General features: G+C 41.4%; 1 protein-coding gene across 2 annotated transcripts in view; it reads left to right on the top strand.

The window, feature by feature from the left end:
• Positions 1-5,107: 5,107 nt before the first annotated feature.
• The window catches only part of LOC122796566 (F-box/LRR-repeat protein 2-like), a 1,765,375-nt gene continuing 1,752,862 nt past the window's right edge, over positions 5,108-17,620 (top strand). The window contains exon 1 of one of the 2 annotated variants that reach the window (XM_044065149.1): positions 5,108-5,599. In XM_044065149.1, the coding sequence (XP_043921084.1) occupies positions 5,570-5,599 (30 nt within the window). In that variant the 5' untranslated portion in view covers positions 5,108-5,569. The remainder of the gene's footprint in view (positions 5,600-17,620) is intronic. The other variant, XM_044065150.1, reaches the window with a different exon arrangement.

Genomic DNA, 17,620 nt, shown 5'->3' with positions numbered 1-17,620 from the left:
CTGTCAGGGATGAAGATCTGCCAGATCATGCATACTCTCGGGTCACTGTACCACAATTACCAATATGACTCAGTCATAGTCCATGTGGGAGTAAATGACCTGAGACATGCCTCCTTGGACTATATGAAGAGAGGCATGATATTTTTTGACTATGTATCCCAGGCTGGAATGGACCTTGCATTGTGCAGCATTTTACCTTTTTCAAGGAGGATGGTGTCATTCAAAGGGGTACAATATTTGTCAGCATGGGAAGATATGGTCGACAGATCGGGTCTACTTTATTTACACGAAAGCTTAAAACAGCGAATGCATATGCAATGAACCATGTGTATCGAACCGAGAAACCATTGAAACACAATAAAAACGGAACTACACAACAAACATGACATGTAACAGTTGTAGGCAAGCCCTCCTGCACCCCCACACCCCCCGCTACTTAAATATACCAACTCCGAGATCGCACTACATTGAAGTAAACATAAATCTCCACCTATGGAGATTTCCGTTTACAGTTTCACGGTTCGCACTTTCAATGCATATGGTTCGATGCATATGCATTTGCAGTTTTAAGCTTTCACGTAAATAAAGTAGACCTGACAGATCATGATGTTTCACCAGGAATGGTCTGCACCTGTCCCCTCCAGGCTTTTGAATATTTTCTAAAACATTGTCCACCCAATACTGCTTTTTTTTAGACATTATCAACATAATAAACCATCCAACACAGATAAACCAACCCAGAATTATCTAAAGGTGATACTGCTCAATGCCAGGAGACAAAACAAAAAACTCCTCTCCTTGCAAGCTCTCCTAATCCTACAGAATGTAGACATCTGTGTGGTTACTGAAACATGGTTTAAATCAACAGAGAGCACCCCAGAAGGACAGAGTTGTAATGCCTTCCACATACTTAGACCATCTACTGCACAGAAAGGGACAAAAGGTGGCGTTCCTCAGTTTACATAAAAAGCAATCACGCTTCAAGGCTGATCAAGCAGTATGACACAAGAACTCCTCCATGTACAACTCAGCATAAGCAAAGTGTAAGCAATGTCTCTCTGTATAACCCAGGAAAGCTATACCACTCATTTAAATGAACTTGACTTACTTTCCATTCAACCCAGTACCATACTCATGGAAGACTTTGACTACCTCTCTAGAAACTGGGAATCATACACAACCTCAGACTTGCAGGCACAAAGATTCCTCGACTTTGTCATCATGAATGCCCACTAGAGGCAACAACATCCTTGATCTAGTCCTCACCATCATAAGGGAACGCTGCATCCCCACAAGTGTAATGTCCTCACAGGTCAGACCAGGCCATAAAGCTGTCTCCTTTGAAATAAAAATAAAACCTGGAATACCAGGTAATCCTGACTTTTTTAGGAATTATTCCAAGGTACACTTTCTACTTTTAAGTGACACCCTGCCAAAATGTCAAACCCTCCAAACCCAGAGAAAAAACACTGCCTATGCAGAGTTGTTCACAAATAAAATTAACAATAATGTATGCAGCTGCATACAGGCAGCAATGCCCAGCCAAAATAAATACAAGACAAACTCAAAACAGAAGCTACCCTGATGGAATCCCAACATCAATAAGATATGTAACAAAAGGAAAAAATCATGGCCAAAATAGGAAATGCCATACCTAGCAAAGTAAAAACTCTCTCATCAAACTAAATAAAAAACTCAAGAAACTAATCAAAACTACCAAAGTCAAATCTGAGGTAGAAGTAGCCTCCCAGGCTAAGGACAACCACAAGGTATTTTTCAGCTTTGACCGAAACCTCAAAGGTAATACACAACAATGTGCCAAACTAATTGTAAATGGAAATACCTATACTGAGCTAGAGGATGTAACAAATCTACTGGCTGATAAATTCAGCTCCAGTTTTACTCTGCTTTCTCCAGGAGACACCTATCAAGAAATATCTCCAACAATAGCTCACCCAACTATCTCTGGGGAAACAGTCCACAATGCACTCTCCAAGGCCAAAAGCACAGCATCAAGAGGATGTGATAATATTCCAGGATGCTTCTTTAACAGCATGAAACATGACCTATTGGGGGCACTATCATAACTTCCAAATAGGCTTTGTGCCAAGCAAATGGAGGTCTGCAACTGTTATTCCTCTGTACAATGACAAGCCATCCATGGACCCAGGAAACTAATGATCCATAAACCTGACCAGTCCTATATGTAAGACCATGGAAAGAATAATCATGGACATGATAAATAATGGCAGAGGAAATCTTCAGACACTGGATTCTGTGGAATCTGGTTTTATCAAGGGTTGGTCATGTCTACTCAGCTTGGTGTACTTCTTTGAGATGATTATCAAAGCAATGGATTGAGGCAAAATGGTGCAAACTGCCTACCTCAACCATGTCAAAGCATTCAACACAATACCCCACTTATGCATTGTATATGAGTTCCCAAAATTAGGTAAAAATCCCTATGTCACCAGCTGGAGCTGGATGGCTACCTGGCTCACATATGGGACACAAGTAGTTGGAATAGGTGAGTTTACTGCCACAAAAAGACCAGTCACTAGTGGAGTCCACCAGGTGCCGGTGCTGGGGCTACTCCTTTTTTCATCTACTACTCTAAAGTCAAGGCCAAGGTCAAATGCCTCTAGCTGATCAAGTTTGCAAATGACTGCAAACTAGGTGTCATAGAATCCCCCAAAGACACATACATCGTCCAAGAAGGCCTAATACATTCATCTAACTGATGCCAGAGTCATAGTCTAAAATTCAGTGCCAAAACATACATAACAGTATCTTTAGACAAGACTGTGCCGTCCCCAGTGGTCAAGGATTTGGGAATGCATGTAGACAGTGACATGGCCTTTGATCATCATGTTTCCACTGTAGTATGCAAATTGTTCTACATTGTGCAACTTATAAGCAAAGGTATGGCATCTATGTCCAAAGATGCCATTGTTCCAATGTACTTGGCAGTCATTGGACCAGTCATTCAGTACAATGCTCCCCTCACTATGCACCTGACCAAGCATATGCAACAACTGGAACATCAACAGAGGATCCTCGCAAAAAGAATGCATGGTGTACCCAACATATCTTACCCAGACTACCTCAAAGCCTTAGCCCTGTACTCTGTCTCCTACAGACTGCTTTGAGGTGATCTGTGCTTCATCCTCTGATTCAGCAAAATGGCATTAGAAACACCTGATCTAGAAACCTAATTCTAATCTGCAACGTAAATAGATATGTTGAAGGGACAGGTATGTATCTCAAAGACTATCCCTTTTCTGGAACAGGCCTCTCATCTATGTGACGCAGAGATACTCCCCAAACTTATTCAATCACAACTTGGATCAGTGGAATTTAAAATGCTATAAACAGGAGTAAGCATGGTATGGATCCCTGAGGCACATACTAGTGCAAGTAGCTAGTGGTTGTGAGAGGATATTGTTAGCCAAAGATTAGCAATAAGGATAACTGTTCAGAACGTTGGATAATGGCAACAGCTAACTTAGCAAAAATCAATAACGTTTTCTTTCCAAAGGAAAAAATAATCCAGTTAAGGGTTTAAGCAGATCTTTATTCAACAATGGATTAAAATATTGTTAGCCGGTACTTAACAAATATGATGCTGCAGATAACAGGTGAAAATGTCATCTCAATTCCATAAGCAGATCATAACATAAGCACAAAAATAAGCTAGTGATGTTGCACAGAATTGAATCCTTTTGAAAGGTAGGTGTAGGCCACCTCAGTCAGCTATTCAGTATCTATATTTTTAAAGTGTGTGCTGGTAAATGAGATTAAAGCAGTCAAATTATTGTGGCCCTTCCAAAAGTCACACTGATGCTTTGTAAAAGGTTAATAGTTACCCAAGAAGATAATTTGTGCTGCAAGAGTATAGTTATAAAAGTCACTCCACTTAACTGATTAAGAAATGTTAAAAAAATGCCTTGATGAACACTGGATAAAGTCAATCAGCACTAACAGCAATGCATGTTTAAACCCGCTGTTTGTTTCTTTTGTTACTGAGTACATTGAAAGAAGGAAGATAGATTCCTGCCTCAGAGACTTCCCATACTCTGGAACAAACTACCTATCTATATCAAACAAACCTCCTCATTAGCACTCTTCAAGAAAAATCTTGATGATTGGATGGGAGATAGGAAATTCACCCCAGGGATCACTTCTGTGGCTCTGCTTGACAGGGGCACAGGAAAATAATTTTCTTGGGTGGCAAAAGCCAGGGTACCGTTTGGCTAGGCTTATATAGGCCCTAGGCCAATAGCCTAGTACCTACCTATGAACCTATAAGAGTAGTGGTGAGAAATGATGCATAATATCCACTACTGTGCTGAGAAATTCAAAGATACACTGTTAGGCTACTATCTTTGCCTATTTGGTTGTTGGAATAAGTGGCAACGGTATCAGCAAAAGATAAATGATTCAGGTGAGGTGACATTCTTGTTTTTCATGCAATGTGTTATTCTAATAAACCCAGCAGGCACAGCTACCTGCTACCTCTTTTTGGGGACAACCTAAGAACATTCTTCTGCCTATAGAATGTTCGGAGTTTGCTAATCTGTACTGCATTGTTTTAAGTATGTACCACCCTGTGGAGTATGCTGCTGTTTGTGCTCTGGGACAATACTGTTTATAATCCTTTAGAAACATAACAGAGTAGCAGGATTCAAGGAGCATACTAGTTGTACTCTAAACAGTGTATTTTTTCTGAACATGTTAGAAATATTTTTTGGGGGTGGAAGTCAATAACTCGAGTGGCTACACCCGTTCGTTTAAACTGGAATGCGCGAAATTTTCGAACGGATGCAGCCCTCAGGTCTGACCACAAATTTAAACACTTTGTATGAGTGAGAAGTTGAACGAAACTGTTGCAGAATCAGGCACGATTAGATGCGGTCAGGTAAATCATGTTGCGAGCCTTACAACTGCCATTTCATGATGTTGTAATAAATATTCCCCCGAGTTTTTGCCAGTATTAAATGCGCCCTCCCCCGGTCGAGAGTAGGTAATTCAAAAAAACACTACAAAAAAAAAAAAAAAAAAAAACGGAATCAAAACCGAGCCACGCTCAACTTTCCAGGCAAAACACGTCATTATTCTACAGAAAAACGGTTTCTTCTGTTGTGACGTCACACAGCATATAATGTCAATACTTGTGTCTTTTTTCTTCTATGTTACGCATTTTGTACGTTAATGAACAATGGTCCTTGCATACAATCATTTTGCGGGGACAGTAAAGGAAATTGATGGGAGCTGTCTCTCTGATGAGCAGAAGGGTTGATCGTACTAATAGGTCGACGGGCACCGTAGAAAAGCGAGAGTACATTAGTTCGGTAGATACCGTGTTGGTATCGGGAGGAGCAGTGTTAGTGACTGCTAGCGCCGAGGGTGGGTGTACGGCAGCTGCGACGACGACGCTATTAACGTCGTTGGGTGCGGGTAGCGAGATACTGCTACAAATTCTGTGGGCCAAAAGGAAAAAGGCTGCTGCACGGATAAAGTGGTCCTTACTTTAAGGTGGTCTTTCAGACGTAACACAGTTTTTGCCAGTATGAGTGGTATCACTCGAGGGAGGTTTGAGGTGAGTGGCCGCTGAGGGGTAGATGCACTGTATGCGGGTCATGTGGCAGTTAAGGGTATATTGCCATTGCCGGTGTTAAACTTGGAAATTGTTTTAGTGTGACTGCAGTTACTGTAGTAATGTTTATTTATTTTTGGACGGGAATCACGAAAACGTGAATATCCATACAAGGTTGACGTCCAAAGGTGTTAGAGACCGTTATCTGTTTACCGATGTTTGCTGCAGTGATATAGTAATTTAAAAATCATAATATGTATTTGGACATAATTAGATGACATCAGTTTTATTGTCCTTAATGCATGAAAGGTGTTTTGATAGGTATAGTGTTAGTACATCGGGACGCAGTTGCTATAGATGTATGCTCTTTTTAGTACGCAGGTCCAGTGCACCTTCGTGATTGACATCCAGGATAACATACAAAGAAACAACCTGTAGCTTTTCAAACGGTGGGACTGGATGTGGAAGATTAGTTTGTTGTTATGATCGGTAGAACTAAGCGGGAAGGCCTGCGTGTATAGGTTTTATTTGTCAGAGGAGTGATAGTTTGTTCTGCAGTCCAAGAAACGTGTGCCTTGTAAACCATAATGTGATGTACCAGTTGGTATGGATAGATAGTCCTAAACAGAATAATGTTGCCACCTTTTCAAATACCAAAAGTGGGACATCTTTTGTTGTAACATGATATTTTGCATAATAGATCATATCCACAGTTGGTGCAAAAGACTGCACTTCACATTTTGCTAAAATAAAAACTACCTATTCTGTTTTCACTGCTTCACATAATGTTAGGGCATTTCAGGTAGAAAGTAACATTTTTATGCAGCCATTAGAGAAAATTTAAGAAATAATTTTTGTTCAAAAAATCTAGGGGCATTTTTCTTTTCTTTTTTTTTTTTTTTTGTATGCCCAATGGCCCAAATAGGGACTGTCCCAACCCTAAAACCAGAACTTACTTTAAAATAATGTGTACATTGTGTAACTGGACAGATTGAGACACATATGCTCATTGTGATATACTTTTTTGCAACATTACACATATCTCTAAGTGTACCTCTACCTCATGAGAAATGTTCCCCATTCATAAAAGCCCATGTTCCTCATAGTTCCACACAAAAGGGTCCAGCATGCATTTTGTGTTAAGGATTTTTTTAACTGATATCTGTGGGACACTAAATTATATATATTTACCAAAATAGTTTTTAATAAGTATAAATCAATACATTTTACCCATGGTGTGAGCTTCCTAGATCAAGCTGTTGGTAAGTGGTCCACATTTTGCCCATTTGGTTACACATTCTTTGAGGTGATGTTTTACATTTTGAATATGGAAAGTTGAGTGCTTTGACATTAAAATTACTTACAGAACTCTGTAGGTGCTTAAGTAATTGTGAAAAATGTTTTCCTGTAATTGAACTATGCTGTATGTAGCAGAGTTACTAAAGCAATACATTTGAGGGGGGTTAGGATCAACGAGTGTCATATATTTTAGTTCTCCTTGCCCTGTGAAGGGAGTTAAACATTATCATGCACTCTAACAAACCACACACACGCACGAGCATATTGATCCAAGCAATGCATTTATTATGCATTGTGCCACTCAGAATCAGGATAAATGCCATTTCAAACAATCTACTAAACTGGTGCCAGTTGATGCCACACAGAAAAATCACAAATATAATGCATCAACATATGTGTGCAAAGGGGCAGGCTTTGAAAGGAAGCCACTGCCAGTCAGGCCAATGTATCAGTCTACTCATAAGTGCAGCAGTAATCCCAAACATTCATGTATTTAAGCTCATTGGCCAAAGTTCAACACAAGAAATCTTATGGAGGTCTGCAAAACCAAAACCATCAGTTCTCAGACTGCCCCCCCAAGCCTGCCTGCAAAGCCATAAGTCATGCGAGGGTCCACTACTCTACCAAGGGCCCTTGGCCATAGGTGGTAGTTGCAGCCCACCAGTGAAGAGACCAAGCTGTGCCCCCTCCCCCAAGGCCACCCTACAAATTTTTAACCTTCCAGGACTGACTTTCTGCCCTGTCACATCGCAGCAACAGCCTAGCCTGCTTTAACTAACTTTGTTGGGGACTGGAAAAACCTTGGGGAATAAATTGGAGCTCTGGAGTAATCTCCCATACAGTTCAGCAAGACCATAACTACCACTTCTTTGTTTGCATGAAGAAGGTTGGATGGGATTGTTTTCTCACTGTTCTGCCCTATTTCCACTGATTTGGTTGCCCTTTCCTATGCTTTGCTTTTCAGCACATTGGGGGAGTGGTGGTTCGGTGGCTGCAGCCCACCAGTGAGAAAGGGTCCAAGTTGTCCAAGCCTTTGTCCCCTTCCCCCAGCCACCCCTTCAAATGTAGCCTTTCAGGACTTTACGTCCACCACAGGAGGGTGTTATGTAACCCTTCCAGCAAGCTTATCTGATAGGTCCTCTGAAAGGCTCCCCAGTAACTCCTGGACAAATATTACCATTCCTTGCTCTGATAGGTGAACCCATGTACTGTGTACAGACCATCTACTTCCACATTGAAGTCTGGAAGCTCTACTGCTGTCTTGCATACAGAGCTTACAAACTTCATGATGAACCTATTGATGAGAATCTCGACCCTTTCTAATGCTCTGTTGTCCATATCTACTGCCTGAGTTTTTCTCTGTATAATATTTAACCATATTATTTTAGTTGTGACCATCAGTATACTGCTATATACTCTATACTGCAAAATGTGTTCATGTTCCATTAACAACAGTAGACATTCTGTAACATCATTTCTTCCTATGTGGATTATTAAGATGTTTGACTCTGGCAGCCTCATGTCCCCTTACACTTAACCATCTTACATTTGCTACCTGTTGGCTTCCCTGGTTACTCATCCTCATCTTATTAAGCTCATGACTTGCACAGTAGATACATGAATGTCAGTGTGTCTAGGTCTCAACCTGGCCCACTTTGGAAACTGCAAAAGAAAAATTGGCTAGTACTCAAAGAACCTATTCTATCTATCTTTTATAAGTTGCATTATTTTCCTTTCTGATGCCCCATTTGGATGTGCATATGAGGCTGCTCTTATCCTGTAGGAGTAGGATGTGATCCTGTCTCTGTCTGTCCCAAGCCTGTCCATAGCTTTCCACAAGAGTACCCCCCACCGATAAACTGGCAAGGGAGAGACATTAGCATGACAAATAAATGATGTATTGAAACTTTGTCATATATGCATAAACTCTTTTGCCCATTTCAACGTTCTCCATCTTGTGGCTGATGGAACATGTAGCCTTTGTCAACTACCTTTTCCTAACTGATCTGTCTTCCTTATCTTAATGTGTATGTATAACTTGTTACTATCTTGCCTGATGTCATTAGCTCATAGCATCCAATGTGATTTCATACGCCTGCTTCTTTGCAGTGTCTCTAAGCCTGTATGCCCCACAAAAAGTCAATAAATATGCTATCTTGAAAACAAGACCTTATACTTGAAACTGCACACCCTTGCTGAGACTTCCTGTAGGCATTCATAACTGCTTGGGCCCTTGGGTAAGCACTGGTTCTCGCCTTTGATCTCCATCCTACCTCAACTCTATAGAATTTTTCACATGGCAAAAGTCTGTGCAAAGTCACTCTACCTGATCTTTTTTTGTACCAGCTAATGGCAGTTATGTGGGTCCCCACTACTTCCCATGATGCCCCTTTCTCCTTTAGAGTAAGAATAAGCCTTTAAGCCTTAAAAACTGCTCCACTGAACTACCCACTCCTTCCTCTCTGTATCTTAAGGAATTTGTCTGTTCACCTTTACATGGCCCTTTTTTTTTTATATGTAAGGCTCTCTCTATAATTGCCCAACTTAATTTTCTGTCAATGACCACAGCTGTTCTGGGATCTTGTCAGGCCTTAGTTTGCATGTGGTGGCAGTTGCCTGGACATGATTTTCTGAAAATAAGAAAGGGAGTCATAAGTTAGTAGAATATTACTAGGCTATACAGCTTAAGAGCCTTTATAAGCCTAGCCAGTTTTATTCAGATTTTACCCAATTTTCTATCCATAGAGGAAAGATAACAAGGGTCAGCAAGTGGGGCTTTGACAATTTTTACCGGCTGCCTTTGCCCATAAGAGACATGAGTGCCACCTCAGGAGTGAATTTGTGATTTCCCATCCATTTGTCCAGATTGTGCTTGAAAGTGGCCATTTAAGGGCTGTGCTTCACGTGAATATGAATCCTACTACAGAGGAAGGGCAATCTCTGGGACACACGTGTCTCTCCAACATGATCTGTTCATGCCAGAAATCAGGTTTAGATCCTTGGAGCAGGTAGTTTTGTGAATATCCAACATTTTCATCAGGGCTGGGTCAGAGACTGTCTTATCGTTCAGGCATAGATCACCCCTCAGAAGTCTATAAGAAATTGAATACAGTGATAGGGCTTTAAATCGGTCTGCATATGACTTGTTGGTTATACCTTGTATTTTTTTGGTAAAAAATCTCTTCAGGACCCACCAACTGTTGCAGGTGCCTGGTGAGGTACATGCCAAAGGGTGCATTGTACTCTATTATTGGTCTAATGAGGACCAAGTACAGTGGTACCATGACATCCTTGGATTTGGATGCCATGCCCTTACCTATAAGTTGAGCCACCTAGAAAGATTTCCTCACCACAATGGACACATGGTGATCAAAGTTCAGATTACTGTATTTGTACCCAGGTCTCCCTCCTCTGAGCCCACTGTTAAAGGGGGTGCTATCAGTGATGTAATTTACAGGGGTATTTGATTTCCCAAAGGGTATTATGCACTTTTTCACATTTAGTTTGAGGCCATGGCTCTGATATCAGTCATTAGTCTGCTTCAGTCCTTTCTGTAGGCTCTCAACATCATTTGGGAAGTCAGTGATTGTCCCCAACTTGCAGTCATCAGCAAACTTGGTCAGCCAAAGATCATCTACATTTGCCTTGACATCTGAGAACTATATCCCAAACAGGAGGAGCCCAGCACTGAGCCCTGTGGTACTCCACTGGTTACTGACCCCTTGCTGAATGTAGATTCTCCCACTCTAATAACATGTGTCCTATCCATGAGACATTTGGCTATCCATCTGGTGACATAGAGGTGTATGCCAAATTTTGTGAGTTTTATCTGTAATACCTGAGTGGGATAAAGTGTGACGTGTGTTGTCCAGGTTCAAGGTAGGTGGTATGCACTGACTTGTCCTCATCCATGGCTGTGGTGACTTTCTCAAAAAAGTCCACTAGACTGAGCAGGCAGGACCTCCCCTTGATGAAGCCAAACTGGATCTGGTCTTGAGATTTCCTATGTTGTTGTTTTTCCATAGCCTTGCATATAAAGCTAGTCAGTCTTATGGGTTGGTAGTTTCCTGGCGCCTATGGTGGTTGCCCCTTATGCAGGGTGGTGACTGTTGCTGTCCTCCACTCTACTAGACAAAGCCTGTCCATAGACTTTGGTTAAAAAGAGATCTGAGTGGGTCTGCTAGGTCATGTTTCAAGCTATTTAATAGGCACCCTGGGATTCCATAAGGGCCAGTTGATGCAGTGTTTCTAGCTTTAGAAAGCACTGTGATGACCTGTTCTTTAGTGGTAACAGGCAAATAAATGGTAGGGGATATTTCATGGGAAGTGACCAGAGGTGATCAGCCAACAGGTTTGCTATTTCTTCTGGATGAGTATAAGTAGTGCCATCTACAGCCAACTCGGCACATTGATTGTTTCCCTTAAGATTTTGGGCATGCTTTGTGGTTATCCTTTGCTTGAGAGGCTATTTTAGTCTTGTGTTTAACTTTTGAAGATTTGACTAGTTCCCTTATTTGCTTGAGACTAATGATGGATTTTGTTTCTGTTGTGCATCTTCCCTCTTACTTCTAGACTGGAATTTCTTTCTTCTGCTGTGTAGTCTGTTTATGCCAGGGGTCCACCAGGGTGATTTGTTTTTCTAGCTAGAACTGGATTTAATTCAGTCAGGTACTGCCGTTTCTGTGAAGTCGTTTAAATGGCTGTACAGGGCATTTGTGAATACTTTTGTATAGGTCTCTGTGTTTTTGGGGTTAGGGGGAGCTTTAAAATTATTTCTGCTATCACGTAATAGAATGTAATTTGCCTTGGAAAAATTCTTTAGGGTTTTACGGTTTGATGGGGTTCTACCATTACATTTATTTCAAAAGAGACCGATTTATTGCCCGAGCTTACCAATGAGGACTTTATGCTCTCCCGTGTTTGTGAATATTATGTCAGTGATACTTGAACCTATAGTGAGAGTGCAGTGCAGCTGTTCCTAAGCATTTGCATTGACGAAGTCCAGGAATTTCTGAGCCTGCATCATGTATGTTTCCCAGCTGTGGAGGAGTAGTTAAAGTTGCCCATGAGTAGTGTGTTGGGGCTGAATAGTAATTGATTCTAGTAAATTCAGGTGCGGAGTGCTTTTCATGGGTAAGGATCTGTAGCTTATGTTGATGTGGTGGGTGATTTTTGTCTATGGTCAGCTGGACAGAGAAGCTCAGGAAAGTCATTCTGCTTGACCAGTCTTGAGGTGTGAATGTTTTTTATGTAAATGGAAACACCTTCTACTTTCATTTTTCTTTTCTTTTCAGATGGTGGTCTGAATGTGTGATAGGCATTGGAGCCTTGCACTAGTGGGGTGCTTTAAACAGCCTTGACTCTTTCATCTGTAACTGCACAGATGTCGGCATTCTCCGGGGTGAGGAGAGCTTCCAGGGAGTGCAATTTCTTGTTAAGACTGCTAGCATTGAGGAGTAGTACCTTCAGTTTGTCATTGGAAAAATTTGTCACATTGGCAGGTTTGTTGGTTTGGCACTGCATAAAAAGGCACTATGGGGGTGGCTAATGCCTTGGCTAGTATTCAAAAGCCTAGCGGCGACATGTGCAGACCATCTGTGGCAAAGCAGCGTGGTCTGTCTATCTTGTCGTTCCAAGTAGATAAACTCTCGATCTCCTTGGAATGACACCGGTAGGTAAGCTAATTATTGAAGTCTATCATTTTCTGTTTATATTGTGGTATAATTCTTGGTGAAAGTAGAATGCTGTTTAATGCAAGGCTTATACCCGTCAGCAACACATATTCAGAGACGTCCATCATGGCTGTCTTCATATAGTCCAGGGAGGTCCGTCTTATGGTTCTTTCACATCCACGTGGACTTTGAGTTATACCAGTACTTGTACATGTGATCGAGTGACCTGAGCGCCTGGTTGCTCTTGCGAATCCTGGCAAATGACTGTAACCCTCTCTTTATCCATTCTGGTGAGGGGTTGTCTGTGTGTCTCACTATGGAGTCTCCTATGACTAAGATATTTGAATGTGTGTTGTTTTGCCTTGGGGACTTGTTTGTGGAGACACTAATGTGTATTTTCAGGTGTAGTGATTGGTGCTGACTTGGTTTTAACCAGATATAAGGAGATTCTAGTGCGAAAATAAACTTGTAACACCAAAAATACACTGCAGGAGGTAAAACAAATCACCCGACTTCCAACAGTAAAAAACAAAAAGTTATTGAGTACACTAGTAAAAATGGCAAAACGCTTAACGAATCACCGCGTTTTTCATCTATTCCATACAGACTTCATCAGACAAACATTAAAATTACTAATATCACTATACTGACTTGGTTTTGTTTGCATGTGGTTTCGAATAGGAATGTATGGGAGTCCTCTGAGGTTTTGGTAAGTTACTTGTGAGTACCTCTATATAGTGGGTTTATGTGTCGAGGCCTTATTTAGTAAGAGAAATGATTGTGTGTGCTGACAACCTGTTTGTCATTTGATTTGTCAGTATGTGAGAGTCGTGTCTCAATATTCATAGTGTAACTACATCTCTCACATACTGTATGATTAAGTGGTTGTCAGTATACATGAGACAATTGGGCATCCTGAGGCTATGTAGCATGTCCACCAGGCCGACCACAGAGCAAGAAAGTGCCTCTCCATGGATTTAACCAGGGAAAAGAGTGGGGAGAATTGACTAGGATGATAGCACACTGACAAAAGAATGGGTGCTGTACTCTGTGTGAACTGTAGATATCCAAGAAAGTGATACTGCTCTGCACGCAACCCAGGTGCTAGAGCAGCAGGGGAACTAGGGAAGGTTGCAGAGATAGTTATTCTAAGGGAAATTTTTAACTTGAAGGTGTTTGTGTCTATACAGGGTACTGCCAGTTGGTGCTGTGCAGAGAGCAGCCTAGCACAAACACTGGGCTTATGTAAATCAGAAAAACAAGTTTTACAAAAGCAAGGCTTACAGACCAATCAGGAAAACAGACAAGATGATTTCAGCAGGCAGTCCCCAAGTCATATAGGTTTCCTACAACACATTTCTGCTGCAAGAGTGTAGTCAAAAAACCCTCGTAATATTGGTTTTAAAGCTCAAGTGCAAGGAAACCACAGTAGATACTAGAGTCCTGTAAAACTAGCAAGCAGAGTGTAATTAAGTACTACAGCAACAGTGGAAACCTTTCAGCTTTGAAATACTACTGAAGTGCGAGAAATGTAAAATTCAGCAGAATTATTTTGTATACCTTGGACGTGCTGTGAAGCTGATAGCTGATGCTATTCTGCATGCAACATGCTGTCATCAATTATCTAACATTACTAGTTCCACCTAGAGAGCAATTTCTGTATTGTCTGTCCAAACAGGATGTTTGTTTTACAAATTTTTGTCCCAAATATGTACTTCCACTACTCATAGAAAAAATCTCAGTTACGTGATAGCTGGCTTCCTGCATGACTTATTCCATTGTCTGAGCCATCATTCTGCAAACTGTCAGCCCTGCAGATAGTTCCCCCCACCAAAGCCAGTACTTCCAGCAGCATCTATGAATAACTGGAGCTCCAGGTTATCGGTCTTCTCCTTCCACAACAGCTCCCCATTGAATCCTCTGAAAAATTCTTGTTGCACTCTGAACTCATCTTTAATTTCAGGCATTAGTCTAACCCTTTGTGGCTTAGTGCAGTTTGTGCCTTTTGCTACCAGTTACCTCGTGAATAATTCTTGTGGCACTGTCCCCTTCCCCCAGCCACCCCTTCAAATGTAGCCTTTTAGGACTTTACTTCCACCACAGGAGGGTGTTATGTAACCCTTCCAGCAAGCTCATCTGGTAGGCCCTCTGAAAGGCTCCCCAGTAACTCCTGGACAAATATTACCATTCCTTGCTCTGATAGGCGAAACCATGTACTGTGTACAGACCATCGACTTCCACATTGAAGTCTGGAAGCTCTACTGCTGTCTTGCATACAGATCTTACAAACTTCATGATGAACCTATTGATGAGAATCTTGACCCTTTCTAATGCTCTGTTGTCCATATCTACTGCCTGAGTTTTTCTCTGTGTAATATTTAACCATATTATTTTAGTTGTGACCATCAGTATACTGCTATATACTCTGTACTGCAAAATGTGTTCATGTTCCTTTAACAACAGTAGACATTCTGTAACATCATTTCTCCCTATGTGGATTATTGAGATGTTTGACTCTGGCAGCCTCATGTCCCCTTACACTTAACCATCTTACATTTGCTACCTGTTGGCTTCCCTGGTTACTCATCCTCATCTTATTAAGCTCATGACTTGCACAGTAAATACATGAATGTCAGTGTGTCTAGGTCTCAACCTGGCCCACTTTGGAAACTGCAAAAGAAAAATTGGCTAGTACTCAAACAACCTATTCTATCTATCTTTTATAAGTTGCATTATTTTTCTTTCTGATGCCCCATTTGGATGTGCATATGAGGCTGCTCTTATCCTGTAGGAGTAGGATGTGATCCTGTCTCTGTCTCCCAAGCCTGTCCATAGCTTTCCACAAGAGTACCCTCCACCGATAAACTGGCAAGGGAGAGACATTAGCATGACAAATAAATGATGTATTGAAACTTTGTCATATATGCATAAACTCTTTTGCCCATTTCAACATTCTCCATCTTGTGGCTGATGGAACATGTAGCCTTTGTCAACTACCTTTTCCTAACTGATCTGTCTTACTTATCTTAATGTGTATGTATAACTTGTTACTATCTTGCCTGATGTCATTAGCTCATAGCATCCAATGTGATTTCATATGCCTGCTTCTTTGCAGTGTCTCTGATAAGCCTGTATGCCCCACAAAAAGTCAATAAATATGCTATCCTGAAAACAAGACCTTATACTTGAAACTGCACACCCTTGCTGAGACTTCCTGTAGGCATTCATAACTGCTTTGGCCCTTGGGTAAGCACTGGTTCTCGCCTTTGATCTCCATCCTACCTCAACTCTATAGTATTTTTCACATGGCAAAAGTCTGTGCAAAGTCACTCTACCTGATCTGTTTTTGTACCAGCTAATGGCAGTTATGTGGGTCCCCACTACTTCCCATGATGCTCCTTTCTCCTTTAGAGTAAGAATAAGCCTTTAAGCCTTAAAAACTGCTCCACTGAACTACCCACTCCTTCCTCTCTGTATCTTAAGGAATTTGTCTGTTCACCTTTACATGGCCCTTTTTTCTTGTATGTAAGGCTCTCTCTATAATTGCCCAACTTAATTTTCTGTCAATGACCACAGCTGTTCTGGGATCTTGTCAGGCCTTAGTTTGCATGTGGTGGCAGTTGCCTGGACATGATTTTCTGAAAATAAGAAAGGGAGTCATAAGTTAGTAGAATATTACTAGGCTATACAGCTTAAGAGCCTTTATAAGCCTAGCCAGTTTTACTCAGATTTTACCCAATTTTCTATCCATAGAGGAAAGATAACAAGGGTCAGCAAGTGGGGCTTTGACAATTTTTACCGGCTGCCTTTGCCCATAAGGGACATGAGTGCCACCTCAGGAGTGAATTCGTGATTTCCCATCCATTTGTCCAGATTGTGCTTGAAAGTGGCCATTTAAGGGCTGTGCTTCACGTGAATATGAATCCTACTACAGAGGAATGGCAATCTCTGAGACACACATGTCTCTCCAGCATGATCTGTTCATGCCAGAAATCAGGTTTAGATCCTTGGAGCAGGTAGTTTTGTGAATATCCAACATTTTCATCAGGGCTGGGTCAGAGTGTCTTATAGTTCAGGCATAGATCACCTCTCAGAAGTCTATAAGAAATTGAATACAGTGATAGGGCTTTAAATTGGTCTGCATATGACTTGTTGGTTATACCTTGTATTTTTTGGTAAAAAATCTCTTCAGGACCCACCAACTGTTGCAGGTGCCTGGTGAGATACATGCCAAAGGGTGCATTGTACTCTATTATTGGTCTATTGAGGACCAAGTACAGTGGTACCATGACATCCTTAGATTTGGATGCCATGCCCTTACCTATAAGTTGAGCCACCTAGAAAGATTTCCTCACCACAATGGACACATGGTGATCAAAGTTCAGATTACTGTATTTGTACCCAGGTCTCCCTCCTCTGAGCCCACTGTTAAAGGGGGTGCTATCAGTGATGTAATTTACAGGGGTATTTGATTTCCCAAAGGGTATTATGCACTTTTTCACATTTAGTTTGAGGCCATGGCTCTGATATCAGTCATTAGTCTGCTTCAGTCCTTTCTGTAGGCTCTCAACATCATTTGGGAAGTCAGTGATTGTCCCCAACTTGCAGTCATCAGCAAACTTGGTCAGCCAAAGATCATCTACATTTGCCTTGACATCTGAGAACTATATCCCAAACAGGAGGAGCCCAGCACTGAGCCCTGTGGTACTCCACTGGTTACTGACCCCTTGCTGAATGTAGATTCTCCCACTCTAATAACATGTGTCCTATCAGTGAGACATTTGGCTATCCATCTGGTGACATAGAGGTGTATGCCAAATTTTGTGAGTTTTATCTGTAATACCTGAGTGGGATAAAGTGTGACGTGTGTTGTCCGGGTTCAAGGTAGGTGGTATGCACTGACTTGTCCTCATCCATGGCTGTGGTGACTTTCTCAAAAAAGTCCACTAGAGTGAGCAGGCAGGACCTCCCCTTGATGAAGCCAAACTGGATCTGGTCTTGAGATTTCCTATGTTGTTGTTTTTCCATAGCCTTGCATATAAGGCTAGTCAGT

This window comes from Protopterus annectens, chromosome 3.part0, assembly GCF_019279795.1.
Source record: "Protopterus annectens isolate FY-2018-M chromosome 3.part0, PAN1.0, whole genome shotgun sequence".
Taxonomy (NCBI): Eukaryota; Metazoa; Chordata; order Ceratodontiformes; family Protopteridae; genus Protopterus; species Protopterus annectens.
The sequence above is the reverse complement of the archived record's forward strand: the minus strand, read 5'-3'. Positions and strand labels throughout refer to the sequence as shown.